Source organism: Ipomoea triloba, chromosome 7 (assembly GCF_003576645.1).
Source record: "Ipomoea triloba cultivar NCNSP0323 chromosome 7, ASM357664v1".
Classification (NCBI taxonomy): domain Eukaryota; kingdom Viridiplantae; phylum Streptophyta; class Magnoliopsida; order Solanales; family Convolvulaceae; genus Ipomoea; species Ipomoea triloba.
This window is the reverse complement of record NC_044922.1, coordinates 23,943,300-23,967,952: the sequence shown is the minus strand read 5'-3', so window position 1 is coordinate 23,967,952 and position 24,653 is coordinate 23,943,300. Positions and strand designations below refer to the sequence as shown.

Sequence of the window (24,653 nt, the reverse complement as noted above, 5' to 3'; positions counted from 1 at the left end):
AACAAAGCAAATTTTTCATCAATCACAATCAAATTTTACTACATGTTTCATAATATTCTATAATCTAAAATCTCACATAACTCTATAGAAGTAAGTTTATTACCCATGATAATCTAAGATTCCATAAATCAAATACCCCGTAAAGTACATATTTTATAATGTAAACTTAAAAAATTATAACACAAAACACATACACATGAGCCCAGGTTGACGGTGCATTATTAACCCGGTTCGTGGTATAAGGATTGGTTGCAGACTGGGGTGGGTGATTTCTCTTGGTCCGGAATCAAGAAATCAAACCCATGCCTGGTCGGAGAGCCGGAGAGGAGTTAAACCAACTTCGCCCTTCAAATTTTTAGTTTTGAAAATACTCACTACATTTTCCTTGCTTTTGCTCCCGGCTTCTCCCGCAAAACTCACTTATCTTCTTGCAATTTTCGACATGAATTTACTGGTAACTCTAACCTCCAATCTTTTGTTTCATTTCTGAGGTTTTCAATTTTCATAGCACTGCCTTTTCATTTGGGTGCCTGAACTTCTTGGATGCAACAATCTATAGGAGAAGATAAAGATGCCCAAGAAAGATGCGGCGGGTACTAATCTTTCGCCGCCGGACACTTCTGTGTTTTGGATTGAGACATCCAATACTGTGTCTCGCTGCTTCCAGTTCGAGCCCGATGGTCAACTATCTGTAAGCCGCTTCCTATACTTTCTGTTGCTACCCTTTAGTTTACTTGATTCTAGTGAAGAAAATCCACTTTAGTTTCAATTTTGTGAATAATGTCACTTGCTATATGTAATTAGGAGGAAAATTGAAGTCAGAGTGGAGTAAATAATTTAATTTGATTTATTTTTAACGAATTCAAGCATGTTAGAAATAGCATTCTGAGTTCTCTAAATATCTAGTCCCTAGAGTAAACAATTTGATTATTTCAGATAACATCTGCAATGCCCAATAGGTGGGTTCTGATTAAAGGAATATGCGCCCTTTTTTCTATATAGGAATGACTAGAATTTGTAGATTGTAGCATAGTGTATTCTCAATGTATGCCCAAAGTGACCAGGGGAAATGGTTGAAGTAAAAGTTACACCTTGTGCAGGTAAAGATAGTTGATGACTCAAGACCTGTTGCACAGAAAATTGTTGAATCTTTTGTAAACAAATTTTTCCCGTCAGGGTATCCATATAGGTGAGTTCTACTGGCGATTCTATTGGCCAAATACTTTTATACTTCTGCAAAATTCATCCATGTTTTTGGTTACAGTCTTCATTGTAGTTATGCTTCTCGTGTGCTGCAGTGTGAATGAGGGCTATCTTAGATACACACAGTTTCGAGCATTGCAACATTTCTCTAGTGCAGCATTGTCTGTACTGTCAACTCAGGTCTTCTTCTTACTATGCAGCCTCTGCAATTTTGAAAACATAAGCTGATTTGTACCATTACTCAATGATAAAGAAAATTTGTTAGCTGAATATGATGTCTAGATCAGCTTTACATCCTTTTGAGTAACAATTATAGTTAAAATTTTATGGAGTGTTTTTGAGCATCCTTGTGACCTTTACTCCCCGACACTCTCCACCACTGCAATGATTTTTCTCTGAAATCTCACTTCATTGCAGTCCTTACTATTTGCTGCAGGCTTAAGACCTACCCCTGCACAAGCAACTGCTGTGAGTTGGGTAAGATCGTAATGCGAAATATCTTCGAAAAAATAATCAAATAAACTCCTGAAGGTACTTCTCTCTGACACTGTTGAACCATATTTGCATATGCAGATACTAAAAGATGGGATGCAGCATGTGGGAAAGATTATATGTAGCAACTTAGGTGCAAGAATGGACTCTGAGCCTAAACGTTGGCGAATTTTAGGTTTGCAGCTTTAGTCTATTTTTCCATATTTTGCTTTATTGCTTTTTCATTGCGTTTCAAATTTTCATATTTCCTGATACTTCATAATTTGATTTGATATTTTGTGTTTCAATGTCATTTATCAAGATTCTGACCGAAATACACTTTCTACCTTGCAGCTGATGTTCTTTATGACCTCGGCACTGGTTTAGAAGTTTTATCTCCTTTGTGTCCTCACCTGTTTCTTGAGATGGCTGGCCTTGGCAATTTTGCAAAGGTAATGACACGTGCATTTACTGCTCTAAGGGGATCACTCCATTTTTTTTGTTTCTAAAATTTGTGTTTTTACCTTCTCTGAGCTGCTGGAAGACAATGATAGAGAGTGTTGGCTGTAAAGCGTCTCATTAACTTTTCTCTTTCGTTCTTGCTGTCTAAGGGTTCTTGTATTGCCTTAACCATTGAAAGTATATGTTAATATCTCTTCAATTTTGTGGATGTATTACTTGCCATTTGGTATTTAAAGTTTCTTCTGTTCTTTCATTTTGTATTCCCAGGGAATGGCAGTTGTTGCAGCAAGAGCAACAAGGTTACCAATATATTCATCATTTGCCAAAGAAGGCAACCTTAGTGACCTTTTTGCAAAAGGTGAAGCCATATCCACACTTTTTAATGTTCTTGGAATTGGGGCTGGAATTCAATTAGCATCTACTATTTGTTCATCAATGCAAGGAAAGGTACAATGATCCCTCTACAGCATTAAGAAAATCCCTTTTTTTTTTTTTTTCGGGTTTCTTCCTATTTCTATTGTTGGTCAAACACATATCTAGTAGGATTCATTTTGCGGCATTAGTTTTTTCTGAAAATCAGATGTCAACTGACTTATTACCCCCTCTCCCCAACTAAGACATAGTTGACAATGTGGCTACTTTATCGTATTCTGCAGATGGTTGTTGGACCTTTACTTGCTGCTGTACATATCTACAGTGTTACAGAAGAAATGAAAGCTACTCCTGTCAACACATTAAACCCACAGCGTACTGCATTGATTGTGAAAACATTTGTGAAGGTTCATACTCATGTCAGAGATGTTGAGATGTAGGGAGAATTGCAATTTTCACTCTTAAGTTATTAGGTAATTATTATTTCTGTCCCTAGTTCTTGCTAGTGTTCGCATTTCATCCTTAAGCTTTTATCTAGGTTACTCTTTTTGTCCCTAATTCTTTGGTCTTTGTTAATTCGGTCCATAATTATTGGGCAATACATTCTACCAAGATTCTTTTCACTCTATAAGACATTTTATTTGGTTGCAACTCTCCACATTTGCATCGCGAATCGTTAATTTAAAAATTTGAAGACGAAGCAGTGAAATTCCCTGGCAATTTACACTCCTTTAATATGAAAATTTGAGGACAGAGCAGTTGAATTCCCGAACATTTTACACTTCAGGGAATTCAACTACTTTGTCCTCAAATTTTTAGATTAAAGATTCACGATGCAGATGTGGAGAATTTCACCCAATTAAAATGTCTTGGAGTAAAAAGAATCTTGGTAGAAGGCATTGTGCAAAAATTAGGGACGAAAATAATAATTATCCAAGAACTAGGGACGCAAAGAGCAACTTGGATAAAAGATTAAGGAAAAAATATGAGCATGGTCAAGAAGGACAAAAATAACAATTATCCAAGAACTTATGGTGAAAATTGTAATTTTCCCTTAGATGTATATCTTCACTTTTTGTCTACTAATTTAACCTAAATTTAACCAGACAGGAAAAATATCTAGCCCAGCTGACTTAAGATATCAAGAAGACCTCCTATTTCCTGGACGACTAATAGAGGATGCTGGAAATGTTAAGGTGGGAAGAGCTCTGAGTAGTGTTGTTCGACCATCAGACCTACACCGCTTTAAAGAAGTTTTGCCCGAAGAAAAATTTATCTTATGCCGCGGACCTAGATGTACTGACATGATTCTAGAGCACAATGCTACTGGTGAAGATGCACTGAGGGGATGGCTGGTTGCCGCATATGCTTCAGCTATGGAGAAATCTTTTCATGGCTCGAGGGAAAATGTCCTGCAAGAGGCTTACGAGAAGATGAATGATGTATTCTGTCCATTTCTATCTGAGCTGCAGGCCAAAGGGTGGCATACTGACCAGTTTCTTGATGGTAGAGGAAGTCGTTTTGCCTTTTAGTATCATTCAATTTCTGGTAAGAGATTTACATTCTAAAGTCAAGAGATTATTGCTTGTTGGGAATATGAAAACTTTTCTACACACCTTTACAATCTGAATTTCATTTCTCTGCCAGTGTTAACTGTTTTAAATTCTTTTTCCTTTCTTATGGTAGTTGAGTAATTGATATTACTATTTTGCCCTTATTATTATTATTATACACGGGCATTTTAGTCTTTATTCACTTCTTCCCTTTCAATTCCCAGCAATTCTATTCCTGCCTACCAAATAATGTAAATTGAATTCCCACCTTATTCTTTTTCCACGGAATTACAATTCCTTTCTCCCCTAATTTCCTCTTTCCACCAAAACACCCTGTTAGTGTTGTGGTCCAGTTTTCTATCAAGATTTTAGAGGGCAAAACAAAAGAGAGAATGTTAGATTAAATTACTTACATTACTATTTTTCTTTAGAAATATCAAAAGCTGTTAAATTATTTTTAGACTTTTGGTATGTGCATTAATTGTACCTTATTAACTGTAGGTATGCGCATGTTTTCTGTTATGAGAATTGCAGGTCGGACTTTACATACAATTTTGCGTTTTCTCTAGCTTCTGGCAACACCCTGTGGGCCTGTCGCCGATGATATGATGTTAAAGAATGCAAGTAAAAACATAACCAGCTGAGATAATTGTAGCAGATGGCGTTTTCTCCTCTTGGGAAGGTTTGTTTGTATAACATAGTGAGTCAGACATTTGGTTTTGGTGTAAAGGAGTGAAATATGTAATGAAAACCGATAGATATTCAAATCTGATTGCTAAACTTGATAGCATGTTTGACAGAAAGAATAGCGATATGAAGCTCATAATCTCTACTCATTGATTGTATCTATCTATAGTATAAATAATCTGCCTTTTCTTTTCCTTTTGTTTTTTTGGGGTGCTTAAGTTTTGATTAGAAATCTTTTGGCATACTGTTGTGAACAGGCATTGTAAATCTTTTTGAATTTAAAAGAGATTCTCTTTCAAACTAGTAGTTTAGTATAAATTGTGTTCATAATTTTGTGTTATTATATTTTTTTTGAAAAACAATTTTGTGTTATTATTATTGTTGTCGTCAATTTAAGATCAAAATTCTAAATTTTCATACCCCTACTTAAATAATTAGAATATTGGAACGAACATATATAACACATCTTATATATACTTTGTTATGTAAATGACACAAATATATTGCAACAGTTATAATATTATATTCTCCATTTAATTTCACAAGAATTATATAGAATAATTTAATACAGTATAATGCAACTTTTATTTTTATTAAATTTTCTAAAATATATATATACTTTTCATAGTATCATTAATTTAAAAATGTTATTTTTTCATTTAACCTTTGTCAACTTTTTTAACAACAAATTTTACAAAATACATCTTCACCTAATTAGTTAGGTTTACAATTTCAACTTTCAACTTTTACCATATATCTACTAAATATTTAGTTTGTAAGTCCAACCTTAGATACTGTTGACATCATTTCCACCATTTATTTATTCCTTTTAAGAATTATAAAAACCTTTGAAATATAATCGATGATAGAGTGCGTAAAATAATATCATAAATGCACAATATATATATATATATATATATATATATATATATATATATATTAATTTCAAGCGTGACGTTTTACGTTACGTACGTTATGAATAAAATTAATGTTGCCACAAATAGCAAGAATATGAGATGACGCAAATCTACGTCATACTTATTCAAAGTATTTGTTCGCAGTTAAGAACATGCTAGGGAATTGTAAAAGCAGTTAATAGTTGATATATAGCTGATAGCTGTTTTCATTAGCTATTACTACTAGCTAATAATACATGCAATTTATAGAAAATTGATTAGTAAATAAATTTTTTATTGTTCGCTAAAAAGGCGTGCAATGCACGGGCGCGTGATACCTTTAATGTAAATGACACAAATATATTACAATAATTATAATATTATATTCATAAATGAATATCATAATCATAAATGCATATAATTTATATAAATTTTGAACGTAACGTAAAACGTTACATACGTTACGTAACGTAAAAGCGGTAGTCAAATATTAATTATTTTAGGTGTATTTGGCAATTAGCATAGTAGGTAGCAAATACTCCGTAGTTGTTTATATTAGTTGTTATGAGTAGCTGATAATATTAGCGGTTTATAGAAAATTGATTAGTAAATAAATTGGAGTTTGACTTTGTGATCACTAGGTTTAAATTATATATGTGTGTTTTATTATTTATCTGAAATGACACAATTATTGTAATCGTTGTTGATGTTGCCCGATGAAGTATGATATTCTCTTTCTAATATTAGAATTAATTAGTTTGAAATATTTCGTGCATTTAGAAATTAAAAAGAGATGCAATGTTGAAATTAAACTAGATTATTAAAATTAAAAGGATTACCTTAAACTTTTACATACGTTTAAGTTAAAATTGAAGAAAATTGCAAAAAGATGGAAAATAAAAACTAGATTATGAAAATACAACTGTCAATCCATCAGGGTTGGAACAGGCCGGCCGACCTAGAAGCTAGGCTCGGTTTTGGTGATTCTCAATGCTAAAGCTTGGAGTTCACCTACGTCCGATGGTGAAGCTCTCCGCATGCTACTCTCTTCAGCCGGAAACGGGACCGCTTCCATCTCCGGTGCCCAAAACCCTCCATCAACGGTGCTGGGGTTTGTCGCGTTCCGATCACCGGCTGGAAACGGCGCAATTGACACTGTTGATTTGGACCAAGCTACTAGCGGGCAGTTCTCGGGCAATTTTCGTGCAGATTTGGATTTTTTTTCAAAGTTCCTTTTATATTTTCAATTTTCATTTCGTTCCATATTCTATAATTCTTTTTGTTTTTTTTCTTAAAATACTCAAACTATGAAAAACAAAAATTAATATTAGAAAGTTAGAGACTTTGGATTGAATATTTTAATTTTCAAATTCCAAATTAAACGTTGAAATAAATAAATAAAATAATAAACTATTAAATAATTGAAATCGTGAGAGTAAGGTACAAACACACAATCTGGAACGCACCTCCGGCAAAGAAACTTGCATGCGCCACACGAAGAACCGACACCACTAGCCATTGCAATCTTGATTGCAAATTATGTTTAGAAAAGGACTATATATAGGTTTGAGGGGATATATAGTGAAAAGTGAAAGAGATAAAAGTGAGATTTAAATTAATTTGGAAGGTGTATATTTAGTAGCTTTAAAACGATTTCATAGCACACTGGAAGTGAAGAGTGAAGTAGTTGTGGGTAGGAATGTCGGAAGACGAGGGGGGGGGGGGGGGGGTTGATATTGGTCCTACACATAGGAGGGTCGGTTTGATCTCAAATCTCCATTAAAGGATTTTTGAACTACTTTTAAAGGGAGATTACATCCGATCCTATCAGTTCCAAGCTACTTGCGGGCACGGGCAGTTCTAGGCTAGATGTTGACTTTTTTCAACTTTCCTTTTATATTTTCAATTTTTTTTCCATATTGTGTAATTATTTATGTTTTTTTAATACTAAAATAATGAAAAAAAATTAATATTAGAATGTTGAGACTTTGGATTGAATATTTTAATTTTCAATTTCCAAACGTTGAAATAAATATAAATAAAATAATAAACTAATAAATAATTGAAATGTGAAGGTAAGGTGCACACACACATTCGGGAACGCACCTCGAGCGAAGGAATTTTCATGCACCGTAGGGAGAACCGGCACCACTAGCCATAGCAGTCTCTATTACAAATTATGTTAAGAATGGGGCTATATATAGGTTTTTAATTTCGCGAGTTTGATAGTGGAAAGTGATTGAAAGAGACAAAGTGAGAGTTAAATTAATTTGGCAAGTGTATATATAGTAACTTTAAAATGATTTCATAGCACACTAGCGGTGCAGATCTCAAGTGAAGAGTAAAGTAGTTGTGGGTAGGAACGTGAAGGAGGGGAGATTTATAAAAATGGTGCACGGAAGAGGGGGGACGCGGTTTAGGTAGGTGTTTGGGAGAAGGAATTGACATTTGTCCTACATGTCGGAGGGTCGGTTTGATCCTGAAGCTCTTTTGGACGGTTTTCAAACCACTTTTGAAGAGAGATTTCATCCGATCCTATATGTGACAGTGTCGATATGGTGTCAAAACCCTTGTGAGCATTTCTCGGTTAACTTTCAAGAACCTTTCAAGCAAATTCAGATTTTTTTTCAACTTTCCTTTTTATTTTTCAGTTATCTTTTTATTCCATATTTTGTAATTATATTTTTTTTTATACTAAAACAATGACAAAAAAAATATTACTATTAGAAAGTTGAGACTTTGAATTGAATATTTTTTTGAATTTTCAAATTCCAAAAGTTAAAATTAATTAAATAATAAAGTATTAAATTATTGAAATTGTGAATTGTAAATTATATATATATATATATATATATATATATATATATATATATATATATATTAGATTGAAAATGTATAAAAAAAATTGCTCTTATTTTTTTAGAAAAAAGTTAAGAATCCTACATATTTTCAATAGATTCGAGGAATGATTTCGAATGACATTTAATTTGAAGTACGAATTTTTAATAAAAAAATAATTTCTTTAATTTCAATGCCACGTTAATTCACGGTAATAATCCACAACCTATGATACCCACAATTTTTAATCATAATCTCTAGTTATCTTCAAAAAAAAAGAGATTTTCTCTTTCAAACTAGTAGTATAGTATAAATTGTGTTCATAATTTTATGTTATTATTATTGTTGTTGTGAATTTAAGATTAAAATTCTAAATTTTCATACACCTTAAATAATTAGAATATTGAAACGAGCATATATAACACATTTATATATACTTTGTTATGTAAATGAAACAAATATATTACAACAGTTATAATATTATATTCTTCATGTAATTTCACAAAAATTATATAGAATAATTTAATATAATGCAACTTTTATTTTTATTAAATTTTCTAAAAGAAATATATACTTTTCATAGTATCATTAATTTATATATGTTATTTTTTCATTTACATTTGTTAACTTTCTTTACAACAGATTTTACAAAATACTCCTTCACCTAATTAGTTAAGTTTACAATTTCAACTTTCAAACTTTTACCATATATCTACTAAATATTTAGTTTTTAGTGTTCACTTTTCATTCAAGTATGTTGATACGATCACCAATCAACCAGAAGAACCCATGCAGCTGGAAGTACGACGGTCAACACGAGCTAGGCGACAGAAAAGGAATGAATCTTTTGTTTATGGGTAAAGAAGCAATTTGAGGACTCATGCATGGAAGAAAATATCAATCCGCATATAATCTTCTCATCATATCAATTCCCTGATTTTAGTTCCTTGAAGCATGCAATTTCCATATTTCATTTCCGAAATAATTCAGACTTTAGCTACTATAAAAGTGATGTATTTCTACGAAGAATGAACAAGCTGAATAAGAATTTTCCTTTCCTTGTTTTTATTAAGTGTTCTCGGAGTCTCGTACACTCGAAAGTACGGCATAAGGAGCTTGTACTTGCTCGAAAAGTACTTTAGATACTTGTTAGCGTATCAACTGGTGCTTTCATTGCCATCCCACCTTGATTCGCATGGCTACTGATGTGCCACATCCCGACACCATGCCCCCACCCACTGTGGAGGACACCATCACTGAACTTCGAAAGCAATTTCAAGAGCAATCTCTATTCCAACACCAAAGTACCTAAGCTTTGCAACGTGCAATCCAACAGTTAGCCCAAACAGTTGAACTCATCAAAACCACTACTCCCAATCCTTCATCTAATCCCACTGCTAATCTTTCAAACACTACCCAGACCAACCGTTTGTATCCTGATAATTCCAATGAAACGGCATCCCTACGCAACCTCACCCTCAAAATTGATCTTCCTAAGTTTGAGGGTACTGATCCTCACGGATGGATTTTTTTTGATGCAGGAGTATTTTCAATACCATGGGATTCCAGAAGACCACCGTATCTCTTACGTTTCATTCATGGTTACGGGCGAGGCCTCAGAATGGCTTCGTTGGATGAAAAGCAACAACTTATTGAAACATAAGGAAAATAAGGAACACACAAAGGAAACAATTAAGTGGAAAGGAGGATTTGGATATTGCAACTCATATAGGTATCCTTGATTTCCTAAGATACTAGGCTAGCAACACTTAGATAATGAAAATGAGGCAAGACAACTATGCCAACGCCACTCTCGTGGTCATTGGCCTATCATCTAGTCCATAGTCCCATTCTCATGGCAACTAGGCTAGGTGAGGCAAATTATCGAACACATGGTGTGCTATTTGCCTTCCAATCCCCCTTTTCTCAAAGGTGGGAAGGAAACGTGCTAGGCTAGGCTAAGGAGTATCCCTACTCTCGTAGGTGAGACTCCTTCTCCAAACACCTCTCATATAGGTTGATCATTCCCACACAAGAGTCAAAGAAGATCACCATTCACACAATCAAACTCATAATCAAAGCAATTGCAAAACCTAATTGATCAATTCAAAGCTCAAGAACATCCATAAAACATTGCTCAATCCAAATCCACAAAGATCTATCTAATCATACTTGAAATTGAAATAGCAAAAGGCAAAAGTAATGACAAGAAATTAAAAGGAAGNTATAGAATAATTTAATATAATGCAACTTTTATTTTTATTAAATTTTCTAAAAGAAATATATACTTTTCATAGTATCATTAATTTATATATGTTATTTTTTCATTTACATTTGTTAACTTTCTTTACAACAGATTTTACAAAATACTCCTTCACCTAATTAGTTAAGTTTACAATTTCAACTTTCAAACTTTTACCATATATCTACTAAATATTTAGTTTTTAGTGTTCACTTTTCATTCAAGTATGTTGATACGATCACCAATCAACCAGAAGAACCCATGCAGCTGGAAGTACGACGGTCAACACGAGCTAGGCGACAGAAAAGGAATGAATCTTTTGTTTATGGGTAAAGAAGCAATTTGAGGACTCATGCATGGAAGAAAATATCAATCCGCATATAATCTTCTCATCATATCAATTCCCTGATTTTAGTTCCTTGAAGCATGCAATTTCCATATTTCATTTCCGAAATAATTCAGACTTTAGCTACTATAAAAGTGATGTATTTCTACGAAGAATGAACAAGCTGAATAAGAATTTTCCTTTCCTTGTTTTTATTAAGTGTTCTCGGAGTCTCGTACACTCGAAAGTACGGCATAAGGAGCTTGTACTTGCTCGAAAAGTACTTTAGATACTTGTTAGCGTATCAACTGGTGCTTTCATTGCCATCCCACCTTGATTCGCATGGCTACTGATGTGCCACATCCCGACACCATGCCCCCACCCACTGTGGAGGACACCATCACTGAACTTCGAAAGCAATTTCAAGAGCAATCTCTATTCCAACACCAAAGTACCTAAGCTTTGCAACGTGCAATCCAACAGTTAGCCCAAACAGTTGAACTCATCAAAACCACTACTCCCAATCCTTCATCTAATCCCACTGCTAATCTTTCAAACACTACCCAGACCAACCGTTTGTATCCTGATAATTCCAATGAAACGGCATCCCTACGCAACCTCACCCTCAAAATTGATCTTCCTAAGTTTGAGGGTACTGATCCTCACGGATGGATTTTTTTTGATGCAGGAGTATTTTCAATACCATGGGATTCCAGAAGACCACCGTATCTCTTACGTTTCATTCATGGTTACGGGCGAGGCCTCAGAATGGCTTCGTTGGATGAAAAGCAACAACTTATTGAAACATAAGGAAAATAAGGAACACACAAAGGAAACAATTAAGTGGAAAGGAGGATTTGGATATTGCAACTCATATAGGTATCCTTGATTTCCTAAGATACTAGGCTAGCAACACTTAGATAATGAAAATGAGGCAAGACAACTATGCCAACGCCACTCTCGTGGTCATTGGCCTATCATCTAGTCCATAGTCCCATTCTCATGGCAACTAGGCTAGGTGAGGCAAATTATCGAACACATGGTGTGCTATTTGCCTTCCAATCCCCCTTTTCTCAAAGGTGGGAAGGAAACGTGCTAGGCTAGGCTAAGGAGTATCCCTACTCTCGTAGGTGAGACTCCTTCTCCAAACACCTCTCATATAGGTTGATCATTCCCACACAAGAGTCAAAGAAGATCACCATTCACACAATCAAACTCATAATCAAAGCAATTGCAAAACCTAATTGATCAATTCAAAGCTCAAGAACATCCATAAAACATTGCTCAATCCAAATCCACAAAGATCTATCTAATCATACTTGAAATTGAAATAGCAAAAGCAAAAGTAATGACAAGAAATTAAAAGGAAGACTTAGCTTGAAATTAAACCTTGAACTTGAAATTGAATGTAGATCACAATCTTGCAACAATGGAATTCTTCTCTAATTCTAATCTAAACTAAGAATTGCAATGTGGAGTGAATTGGGAATGTGGAGTGAATTGGGGGAGATCTCTCTAGGCTAATCCTAGAGAGAGAAATATTCTAAAGAGATCTAAAATTGAAGTGTGATGGATCCCCTGAAAAAAATGGCTCAATTCCCCTTTTAAATCTCGCCCAACCGCCAATTTTCCGCGCTGGACGCACGGGTGGACGCACGCTGGACGCGCGTCCACTGGGGCGTCCACTGCGCGTCCACTGCGTTTCTGCTGCGTTTCTGCTGCACAGACTTCAACTTCAGAGAGCTGCTTGGTGGACGCGTGCTGGACGCGCGCGTCCACAGCAGACTGCTGTTCTGCTGTGCGAGAATCAGAGAGCGAAAAGTTGGACGCAAGGGTGGACGCATGGTGGACGCGCGTTGGACGCGCGTCCACTGGGGCGTCCACTGGGCGTCCATGGTGTATTTCGCACTCCAACTTCGACTCGTGAATCCTTCTTCAAAATCTAGCCATTTTCTGCCTTTTTGCCCATCTTTTTACCTACAAAATGATTAACCAAGTGTGGAACGGGGTCCAATGGCAATATGAAGCATTCTAACGCAATAAAGGGACAAATCAAACACAAAAGCTACGAATTGTGCACTAGACGATCCGATAACAACCTTATAAAGATGGCATCTTTTGCACTTATCACTTATTACGGTCCTGGCCAGAATTTTTAGAGCAAGTTAAGCTCCGATTTGATCCTTCGCACTTCGAAGATTTTTTGGGTCGTTTATCCAAGACGTGCCAGACCACTACTGTTTCTGCATATAGAGCAGAGTATGAGAAACTGTTGAACAAGGTCACAGGCGTACCAGAGACTGTGCTGATTTCGATGTTTATTGCGGGGCTTAAGTCTACAATTCGAAGGGAAGTTCAACGCCAAACTCCGCGTTCTTTAATCCAGACATTCGCTTTAGCTAGTGAAATTGAAGCACAACATGGAGAGTTACGTTCTGCTTTTCAATCCTTTCCCCCTTCACGAAACAACTTCCGTGCCACTACTACAACACTGCCACCTTCTACCACGTTACCACCACCATCTTCACGTTCCCTTCCTCCCATACCAAACCCACATCCTAACCCCATGTCCAAACCTTTGCCGATTGTCCACATCACTCCGACGGAACGTCAAGCCAAAATTGCCCGAGGAGAATGTTACACTTGTGACCAAAAATGGTCCAAGACTCACAAATGTCCTAACCGTTCTCTCCTTGTAATGTGCACAGAGGAGGAAAACCAAGAAGAACAACAGCCAATGGGAAATAATGAGGAACATATTTTCACTGGTGATTGCTCAAGTTTGAATTCAATGGCAGGACCAGGAGCACCTAGATCCTTGCGTCTCACTGGTACTGTCCATAGCACAAGTTTGCAGATCTTAATTGATGGGGGCAGTACACATAATTTTATTCAACCCAAGGTTGCATAACAGTTACAATTACCAGTTTGCTCTATTTCTGCATTCCGCGTTTATATTGGCAATGGTGATTCCTTACGTTGTACGCAAAAATGTGATGCCGTTCCGTTATGGTTACAAGATCATCTCTTCACAACAGATCTTTTCATTTTGCCAATTAAGGGTCCAGATATAGTTCTGGGTGTTCAATGGCTTCAGGAGCTTGGGAAGGTAACCCATGATTATGCAGGAGTTTCAATGGAATTTAATTGGAAGGGTGAGCATGTCTGTTTACAGGGTATGCAATCTCCACAAGCCAAACAAGTTTCATACTCACATTTATGTGCCTTATTGGATTCNCTGCGTTTCTGCTGCACAGACTTCAACTTCAGAGAGCTGCTTGGTGGACGCGTGCTGGACGCGCGCGTCCACAGCAGACTGCTGTTCTGCTGTGCGAGAATCAGAGAGCGAAAAGTTGGACGCAAGGGTGGACGCATGGTGGACGCGCGTTGGACGCGCGTCCACTGGGGCGTCCACTGGGCGTCCATGGTGTATTTCGCACTCCAACTTCGACTCGTGAATCCTTCTTCAAAATCTAGCCATTTTCTGCCTTTTTGCCCATCTTTTTACCTACAAAATGATTAACCAAGTGTGGAACGGGGTCCAATGGCAATATGAAGCATTCTAACGCAATAAAGGGACAAATCAAACACAAAAGCTACGAATTGTGCACTAGACGATCCGATAACAACCTTATAAAGATGGCATCTTTTGCACTTATCACTTATTACGGTCCTGGCCAGAATTTTTAGAGCAAGTTAAGCTCCGATTTGATCCTTCGCACTTCGAAGATTTTTTGGGTCGTTTATCCAAGACGTGCCAGACCACTACTGTTTCTGCATATAGAGCAGAGTATGAGAAACTGTTGAACAAGGTCACAGGCGTACCAGAGACTGTGCTGATTTCGATGTTTATTGCGGGGCTTAAGTCTACAATTCGAAGGGAAGTTCAACGCCAAACTCCGCGTTCTTTAATCCAGACATTCGCTTTAGCTAGTGAAATTGAAGCACAACATGGAGAGTTACGTTCTGCTTTTCAATCCTTTCCCCCTTCACGAAACAACTTCCGTGCCACTACTACAACACTGCCACCTTCTACCACGTTACCACCACCATCTTCACGTTCCCTTCCTCCCATACCAAACCCACATCCTAACCCCATGTCCAAACCTTTGCCGATTGTCCACATCACTCCGACGGAACGTCAAGCCAAAATTGCCCGAGGAGAATGTTACACTTGTGACCAAAAATGGTCCAAGACTCACAAATGTCCTAACCGTTCTCTCCTTGTAATGTGCACAGAGGAGGAAAACCAAGAAGAACAACAGCCAATGGGAAATAATGAGGAACATATTTTCACTGGTGATTGCTCAAGTTTGAATTCAATGGCAGGACCAGGAGCACCTAGATCCTTGCGTCTCACTGGTACTGTCCATAGCACAAGTTTGCAGATCTTAATTGATGGGGGCAGTACACATAATTTTATTCAACCCAAGGTTGCATAACAGTTACAATTACCAGTTTGCTCTATTTCTGCATTCCGCGTTTATATTGGCAATGGTGATTCCTTACGTTGTACGCAAAAATGTGATGCCGTTCCGTTATGGTTACAAGATCATCTCTTCACAACAGATCTTTTCATTTTGCCAATTAAGGGTCCAGATATAGTTCTGGGTGTTCAATGGCTTCAGGAGCTTGGGAAGGTAACCCATGATTATGCAGGAGTTTCAATGGAATTTAATTGGAAGGGTGAGCATGTCTGTTTACAGGGTATGCAATCTCCACAAGCCAAACAAGTTTCATACTCACATTTATGTGCCTTATTGGATTCTGATGAAATTCACAGCTGTTATGAAATCTCTCCTTTGAAGCCAGAGAAGCAGGATACACAAACAAATGTGTCTTGGCCATCTGATATACCTGACAAAATTTTGGAGGTCCTTCAACATCATGTTAATCTATTTGGTTCACCAAATGGACTACCGCCGCGTCGATTATTTGACCACCATATCCATCTCAACCCTGGTTCGGCCCCGGTCAATGTACGTCCATATCGGTATCCACATTTCCAAAAGGCAGAGATTGAAAAGATGGTCCACGAGATGCTTAACAATGGTGTTATCCGTCCAAGTCAAAGCCCATTTTCATCGCCAGTGTTGCTAGTAAAAAAGAATGATGGTAGTTTTCGGTTTTGTGTGGATTATAGAGCTCTTAACAAGCTCACTATCCGTGACCATTTTTCCATCCCTACTGTGGACGAGTTATTTGATGAGTTAGGCCTTGCAAGGTGGTTCACCAAGTTAGATTTAAGATCAGGTTATCATCAGATTCGCATGGCAGAAAAGGATATTTTCAAAACGGCATTTTGCACCCATGATGGTCACTACGAATTCTTAGTTATGCCGTTTGGGTTGTCCAATGCTCCATCAACGTTTCAGGCCACTATGAATCAACTTTTTCGTTCATATTTACGACGTTTTGTTGTCGTATTCTTCGATGATATTTTAATCTATAGTTCGACGTTGGAGCTTCATGTGCATCATTTGCGCATCATTTTAGACACTCTGGCAGAACAACAATTTTTTGTTAAACTTACAAAGTGTATTTTTTGCAGAGATACAGTCGACTATCTTGGCCATATAATTACAAAAGGCACCGTGAATCCTGATCCGGGGAAAATTTCTGCCATGGTGGATTGGCCCTTACCAATTTCGCCCAAAAAATTACGTGGATTTTTAGGATTGACAGGATATTATCGGCGTTTTATGCAGCACTATGAGAGTATTGCAGCCCCCCTCACAGATTTACTAAAGAAAGAGGCTTTCGAGTGGACAGATGCGGCCGCAAGTGCATTCAACGCCCTTAAGAAAGCAATGACGCAAGCCCCAATGCTACGATTGCCAGATTTCTCTCTACCATTCGTTGTGGAAACTGATGCATCATCAGTAGGTGTGGGTGCTGTTCTCATGCAAGATGGTCACCCGTTGGCGTTTTTTAGCAAGAAGTTAGGACCCAAGTTACAAGCTGCATCTGCTTATGTGTGGGAACTCTATGCCATCGTGGAAGCAGTGTCCAAGTGGCGACAATATTTATTAGGGAATGTTTTCACCATTCGAACAGATCATCGGAGTCTGAAAGAATTATTACAGCAGGTCATTCAAACGCCCGAACAGCAACAATATGTACGAAAGCTTCTCGGGTATCAGTTTGTTATTGAATACAAACCAGGGGTCGCTAATAAGGTCGCAGATGCTCTGTCTCGGCTTGATGAGGTTGATGAAGGCACTTCCATGAATTTGTCTCAATTAATGGCCCTTTGTCACCCCGTTCCAGCGCTACTTGATGCTATTCGTGCTGATAACCAGCATCAAGCAAACTTGGTTGCAATACACCAACAATTAAAAGCAGGTATTCTTCAACCTAACTTACATGTTCGTGATGGCATTTTATTTTTTAAATCTCGCTATTATATTAGTAGCACCTCTCCACTCAAGCAATCACTACTTCATGAGTGTCATGCAACCCCGATGGCGGGTCATGCGGGAGTCAAGCGAACATTGGTACGACTTTGTGCCAATTTCTTTTGGGAAAAGATGCGAGCAGATGTTCAGGATTTCGTGGCTTCTTGCGCAACCTGTCAAACTACTAAATACTCAACCCAACCAGCCGCTGGCACTTTACAACCACTACCAATTCCATCTCAGGTATGGGAACATGTTACTATGGATTTTATCACAGGCCTACCACTTTCACAGGGTTGTGCTGTGATAATGGTGGTGGTGGATAGATTGACGAAGTACTCTCATCTAGGGAGTTTGCCTTCATCGTTTAATGCTGTTAAAGCGGCAACTTTGTTCGTAGATATGGTGGTGAAATTACATGGGTTTCCAGCATCCATTGTCTCAGACCGGGACAAAGTTTTTTTAAGTAACTTTTGGAAAGAGCTCTTTCGTTTAAGTGGTACATCTCTCCGCCATAGCACCGCATATCACCCGCAAACAGACGGGCAAACAGAGGTACTCAACCGTGGAGTGGAGCAGTATTTACGGGCATTTACGCATGCAAGACCGTCATCATGGAAATCATTCCTAAGCTGGGCAGAATATTGTCTCAACACATCGTTTCATGAACATCTCAAGACATCACCGTTCCATGCTCTATATGGTCGGGCACCACCAACACTGCTACCATATAACCCAGATTCATCTAGTGCTCCAGCTGTTGACGAGTTACTTCGGGATCGTCATCGGTTACTTAAGCTCCTTCGTGAAAATCTCCAAGAGGCACAGCACCGTATGATGCAAAAAGCTAACAAGAAGCGGAGAGAATTGGAATTTGACGTGGGTGATCTCGTTTTATTAAAGTTACAACCATACCGACAACACTCGGTTGTACGAAGATCACACCAAAAGCTAGCGTGCAGATATTATGGGCCGTTTGCTATACTAGAACGCATTGGTAAAGTGGCATATAGATTACAATTGCCAGAAGGGGCGAAGATACATCCTGTGTTCCATGTTTCCCTTTTGAAGGCCTTTAAGGGGGATGCCACACATGTCATTGTGACACTACCATCCGAATTTGTGGATGGCAAACCAATCTCCAAACCAATGGCACTTCTGGCAGAGCGACAAGTGTTGCGCAATGGTAAGTTAGAAAACCAGTTTTTGGTTCAATGGAGTGATGGCAGCAAAGATGATGCAACCTGGGAACCAGTAGACGTGATCAACGCTATAAATTCAGACTTACACCTCATGGACGAGGTGGTTTCTCAAGGCGAGGGGGATGATACGATCACCAATCAACCAGAAGAACCCATGCAGCTGGAAGTACGACGGTCAACACGAGCTAGGCGACAGAAAATGAATGAATCTTTTGTTTATGGGTAAAGAAGCAATTTGAGGACTCATGCATGGAAGAAAATATCAATCCGCATATAATCTTCTCATCATATCAATTCCCTGATTTTAGTTCCTTGAAGCATGCAATTTCCATATTTCATTTCCTAAATAATTCAGACTTTAGCTACTATAAAAGTGATGTATTTCTACGAAGAATGAACAAGCTGAATAAGAATTTTCCTTTCCTTGTTTTTATTAAGTGTTCTCGGAGTTTCGTACACTCGAAAGTACGGCATAAGGAGCTTGTACTTGCTCGAAAAGTACTTTAGATACTTGTTAGCGTATCATATGTCCAGCATGAGATACAGTTGACATCATCTCAACCATTTTTTTTATTTCATTTAATAATCATAAAAACCTTTGAAATATAATCGATGGCAAGAGTGCATAAAATAATATCATAAATGCACAATATATATATAAATTTCAAGCGTAATAGTGTTTTACGTTACGTACGTTATGAACAAAATTAATGTTGCCACAGATAGCGAGAATATGAGAAAACGCAGATCTACGTCATAGTTATTCAAAGTATTTATTCACAGTTAAGAACGTGCTAGGAAATCGTAGAAGCAGTTAATAAATTAATTATTTATTATTGGCCAGAAGGCGCGTGCAATCCACGGGCGCGTAATGCCTTAATTTTACTATCTATCTAATAACTATTTAGTTTTCAGTTCGCTTGTCATCGTATTATGCCAAACAAGGCCTGAGATAGCGTTGACATCATCTGAACCATATATTTATTCAACTTAATTATCATCAAAATCTTTAAAATACAATCGATGGCAGTGTGTAAATGAATCATAAATGCATAATATATAAAAATTTTAACCTGACGTTTTACGTTACGTACGTTATGAATAAAATTAATCCTGTCACAAATAGCGAGAATATGAGATGACGCAGATCTACGTCATAGTTATTCAAAGTATTTGTTCACAGTTAAGAACGTGCTATAGAATTGTAAAAGTAGTTAATAGTTGATATATAGCTAATAGTTGTTTCCAGTAGTGGTTATTACAAGCTAATAATACTAGAAATTTATAGAAAATTGATTAGTAAATTAATTGTTTATTGTTGGCCAGAAGGCGCGTGCAATGCCTTTAATTTTTTTTTTATGTCAGAATTTATCCCCCCCCCCCCCCCTCCCTAGTTAGGTTTATAATTTCAACTTTTAACTTTTACCATCTATCTACTAATTATTTAGCGCTTTTCATCCAAGTATGCCAAACACGGCCTGAGATAGCGTTGGCATCATTTGCACAATATATTTATACCATTTAATAATCATAATAAAACTTAAAAATAGAATAGATGGCTGATGGCGTAAATGAATATCATAAATGCATATAATATATATAAATTTCGAACGTAACGTAAAACGTTACGTACGTTACGAAATTGATTAGTAAATAAGTTGGAGTTTTCCTTTGTGATCGGTAGGTGTAAATTATATATATATGTGTTTTATTATTTGTCTGAAATGACACAATTATTGTAATAATTATTGATGTTGCCCAATGATGTATGATATTCTCTTTGTAATATTAGAATTAATTAGTTTGAAATATCTCGTGCATTTCGAATGAAAAGAAAAGGTAATTAAAAATTAAAAAGAGATGCAATGTTGAAATTAAACTAGATTACTAAAATTAAAAGGATTACCATAAATTTTTCCGTATGTTTAAGTTAAAATTGAAGAAAATTGCAAAAAGACGGAAAATAAAAACTAGATTATGAAAATACAACAGTAAATCCATCAGGATCGAAACAGGCCGGCCTAGAAGCTAGGCTCGGTTTTGGTCATTCTGAGTGCTAAAGCTTGGAGTTCACCCACGTCCGATGGTGAAGCTCTCTGCATGCTACTCTCTTCAGCCGGAAGTGGGACCGCTTCCTCTCCGGTATACATCTCCGGTGGTGCCCAAAACCCTCCGGAGTTCTGCGGCGAGGTGCAATGGTTTGTCGCGTTAAGATCAGCGGCCAGAAACAGCGCCGGCGGCAATTGATTTCCGACGCCATGGTACCTGTTGTTGCAGAGCAATGATGTGGGAGATGCAACCATAAATGGGGTCTTCCATTCTTACTTGAGCTTCGATGGCAATGGAAAACACGGGGGGGAAGCGCTGCTGGACCGGGAGCTGGAGCAACAATTTTGAGACGTTGCTAGCTCCGAACACCTTGTGGATGGCGGCGAAAATGGCCGGACCAGGTCGGAGCAAAAATATGGTGCGAACACACAGCCGGGAATGCACCTCCGGCGGAGGAACTTGCATGCCCCACACGGAGAACCGGCACCACTACTAGCCATTGCAATCTTGATTGCAAATTATGTTCAGAAAGGGTTTATATATAGGTTTGATACTATAATTACTCTCATCCCCAAGACAGCATCACCCGAAACTGTGAATCAACTACGACCGATTGGACTCTGCAACGTGACTTATAAGTTACTGACCAAAACCATGACGACACGGCTAAAGGATATATCAAGGAAACTGGTAGGCCCACACCAATCGAGGTTTATACTGGGTAGACAGATCTCAGACAACATCATCATCTTCTAGGAGGTTTTAAACTCCATGAGAACAAGGAAAGCTGCAGTAGGGTGTTTTATCATGAAAGTGGATTTGGAGAAAGCCTACGACAAATTAGCGTGGAGTCTCATTCAAGACACCTTACTAGATATAGGCTTCAACGAGACATGGAGGAGGAATATCATGGAATGCATTACAACTTCAAGACTAGCAGTTAGCTGGAATGGGAACGTCAGACTAGTTTTACCCAAAGAGAGGAATTCGCCAGGGAGACCCTATTTCCCCCCTTCTTTTTGTATTATGCTTAGAGAAATTAAGTCATATCATTAATGATTCTGTTAATAGTGGTAGATGGAAAGCAATCAAATTATGCAGACATGGCCCCCACTTATCACATTTATTTTTTGCAGACGACATGATCTTATTTGGAGAAGCATCAACAGAACAAGCTGTGGAAATGTTACGATGTCTGAAGTTATTCTGTGACAACTCAGGGCAAACTGTCAACACGCAAAAGTCGTCCATTTTTTTCTCCAAGAACACGCTGCCAGAAGTGCGACAAAGGATCGTGGAAATCACAGGGATAGCAGGGTGGAAGATCTGGGTAAATACTTAGGAGTACCCTCAATCCATGGAAGACTCAAAAAAGACACATACGCTAGCCTCATCGACAAGATTCAGATCAGATTGGCAGGCTGGAAGTCGAAGACATTGTCATTAGCTGGACGACTGACCTTAGCACAGTCTGTCTTGTCAGCTATTCCCTATTATACCATGCAGACGACGCTGCTTCCATCAGGAGTGATCAAGACAATTGAACAACTGGTTCGCAACTTCATATGGGGTAATTCCTTGGAACACATAAAGAGTCACCTTGTTAAGTGGGATACGGTCACAAAGAACAAGGATTGCGGAGGCCTGGGTCTCAGAAAGTTAGAAGCAATGAATGAAGCCTTCCTTTCCAAGCTGGGATGGCGATTACTACAGGACGAAGACTGCCTATGGATTCATATCCTAAAAGCAAAGTATTCAGTCTCCCCGAGGGATTGCTCTTCCTGGCGACCCAAATCAAATATGTCGAATGTCTGGAGAGGAATCCTCAAAACCGTACCTATCCTTCTCAAAGGGAAAACTACGCTGATTCGAAATGGTCGAAGTACTTTCTTCTGGCATGATAAATGGTTAGGCCCACAACCATTAGCCAACTTTGCTGTTGATACGATTCCCCAGTCTGAATCACACTTCAAAGTAGCCGACTATTGGGACATGAACTATGGCTGGGATTGGGACAGAGTATGTCATATCCTCCCGAAACCGCAACTGGATATGCTGGCTGCAATAATAATTGATGATGATCAAGATGCAATTGACACCCTGGGATGGGAGAATGACGTGTCAGGTAGTTTCTCTGTTAGCTCGGCCTACAACATTGCAAGTAGCTGTGCAGAACCAGATGTTTCTAACCAGTACGTCGAAGCTGCAAAATGGAACGCAATTTGGAGGCTGAAAGTGCCAAGTCGAATCAACACCTTCGCTTGGTTGGTTCGGCACGAGAAAATAATGACAAACAGCGCAAGGGTGAGAAGGGGATTAGCCGATTGTGACAAGTGTGGAATCTGCGAGGTTGTAGTGGAGGATGCTGACCATATCCTCGGTAGCTGCCATTAGCAGAAGAAGTATGGAGGAAAGTCTTCCCTTCTCATTATGAAAAGTTTAGGAGAGCCCCCTTCAAAACATGGCTAGATGCTGGTATAGCAGGAAAGGGAAGTGGGAATAGACCACAAACCGAATTTTTAACAACTCAGTCCATTCGCTCGCATCTAAAGTGCACTAGATTGATGTGCAAGTCAAAGAATTCAGTTTTGCATTCTCAAAGACAAGGAAGGTTTACAACATGACTGAACATAGCGACTGGAATAGATACAATTGGGAGAAGCCAAGCGAAGGCACTGTCAAGATCAATTTTGATGGAGCAGTAAACCATGCATCAAGGGAAGCAGGCTGTGATCAGCAGTAAACCATGCATCAAGGGAAGCAGGCTGTGGTGGGATCATCAGAGACCACTCAGGTTCTTGGATGGGAGGCTTTACCTGCAACCTAGGATCATGCTCACCAGCCCAAGCAGAAGCTTGGGCCCTACTGAAGAGTATACAACTGGCAGCCCACATGGGATTCAAGAAGGCCATCTTTGAAGGTGATTGTTGTGACATCATCAATGGCATGAACGGTTCCTCAGCGCCCAACCAAGCGGTCTCCAACATCCTAAAAGCATGCACAAAGGAGGCACGCTCCCTTGACTCTTGGAGTACAAGGGCAGTCTCCCGGGAAGTAAATAAAGTCGCCGACTACTTGGCCAGAATGTCTTCAAGGTTCCCCAAAGGAATGCATATCAAGATTGATCCCCCTGAGGAATAAAAACCCTCCTAGAGGATGACCGCGCTGCCTTTCCCTGTTGGCGGTTCATGTACAGCAGCACTTAGGTTGTATGTACCATTTGGGTTTCCCCCTTCCACTATAAATAAAAAATATATATATAGGTTTGAGCGAGTTAGATAGTAAAAAGTGAAAGAGATAAAAGTGACACTTAAATTGATTTGGTAGGTGTATATATAGTAGCCTTAAAACGATCCTATAAGTGATAGGGTTGATATTGTCCCAAGCTACTTGCGAGCAGTTCTCGAGCAATTTTCGAGCAACTTTTGTGCAGTTTTGCATTTTTTTTCAACGTTCCTTTTATATTTTTAATTTTCATTTTGTTCCATAATCTATTGTTCTTCTTTTTTTTTTTTTAAATACTAAATAATGAAAAAAAGTTAATATTATTAGAAAGTTGAGATTTTGAATTGAATATTTTAATTTTCAAATTCTAAATTTAACGTTGAAATAAATAAATGAAATAATAAACTATTAAATAATTGAAATCATGAAAGTAAGGTGCAGACACAATTGGAAACGCACCTCTGGCGAAGGAATTTGCATGCGCCATAGGGAGAATCGACACCGCTAGCCATTGCAATCTTAATTGCAAATTGTGTTTAGAAAGCTAAGGGACTATATATAGGCTTGAGCAAAATAGATAGTGAAAAGTGAATGAGATAAAGTGAGAGCTAAATTAATTTGGTAGGTATATATATAATAGCTTTAAAACGATTTCATTGCACAATAGAAGTGAAGAGTGGGTAAGAATGTCGGAAGAGGGGGGGGGGAGGGGGGGGGGGGAGGGGGGGTG

At 38.1% G+C, this 24,653-nt stretch overlaps 1 protein-coding gene across 1 annotated transcript; it reads left to right on the top strand.

Moving 5' to 3' along the window:
- Positions 1–286: 286 nt before the first annotated feature.
- Positions 287–4,943, top strand: LOC116024714 (protein root UVB sensitive 2, chloroplastic). The gene is made up of 11 exons (XM_031265689.1): positions 287–454; positions 560–691; positions 1,101–1,189; positions 1,299–1,383; positions 1,621–1,680; positions 1,777–1,870; positions 2,029–2,126; positions 2,404–2,583; positions 2,793–2,915; positions 3,615–4,056; positions 4,596–4,943. Exons 1-10 carry the CDS (start codon positions 443–445, stop codon positions 4,038–4,040), a joined length of 1,299 nt encoding a protein of 432 aa, XP_031121549.1. The 5' UTR covers positions 287–442; the 3' UTR covers positions 4,041–4,056; positions 4,596–4,943.
- The last annotated feature ends 19,710 nt before the right edge of the window (positions 4,944–24,653 follow it).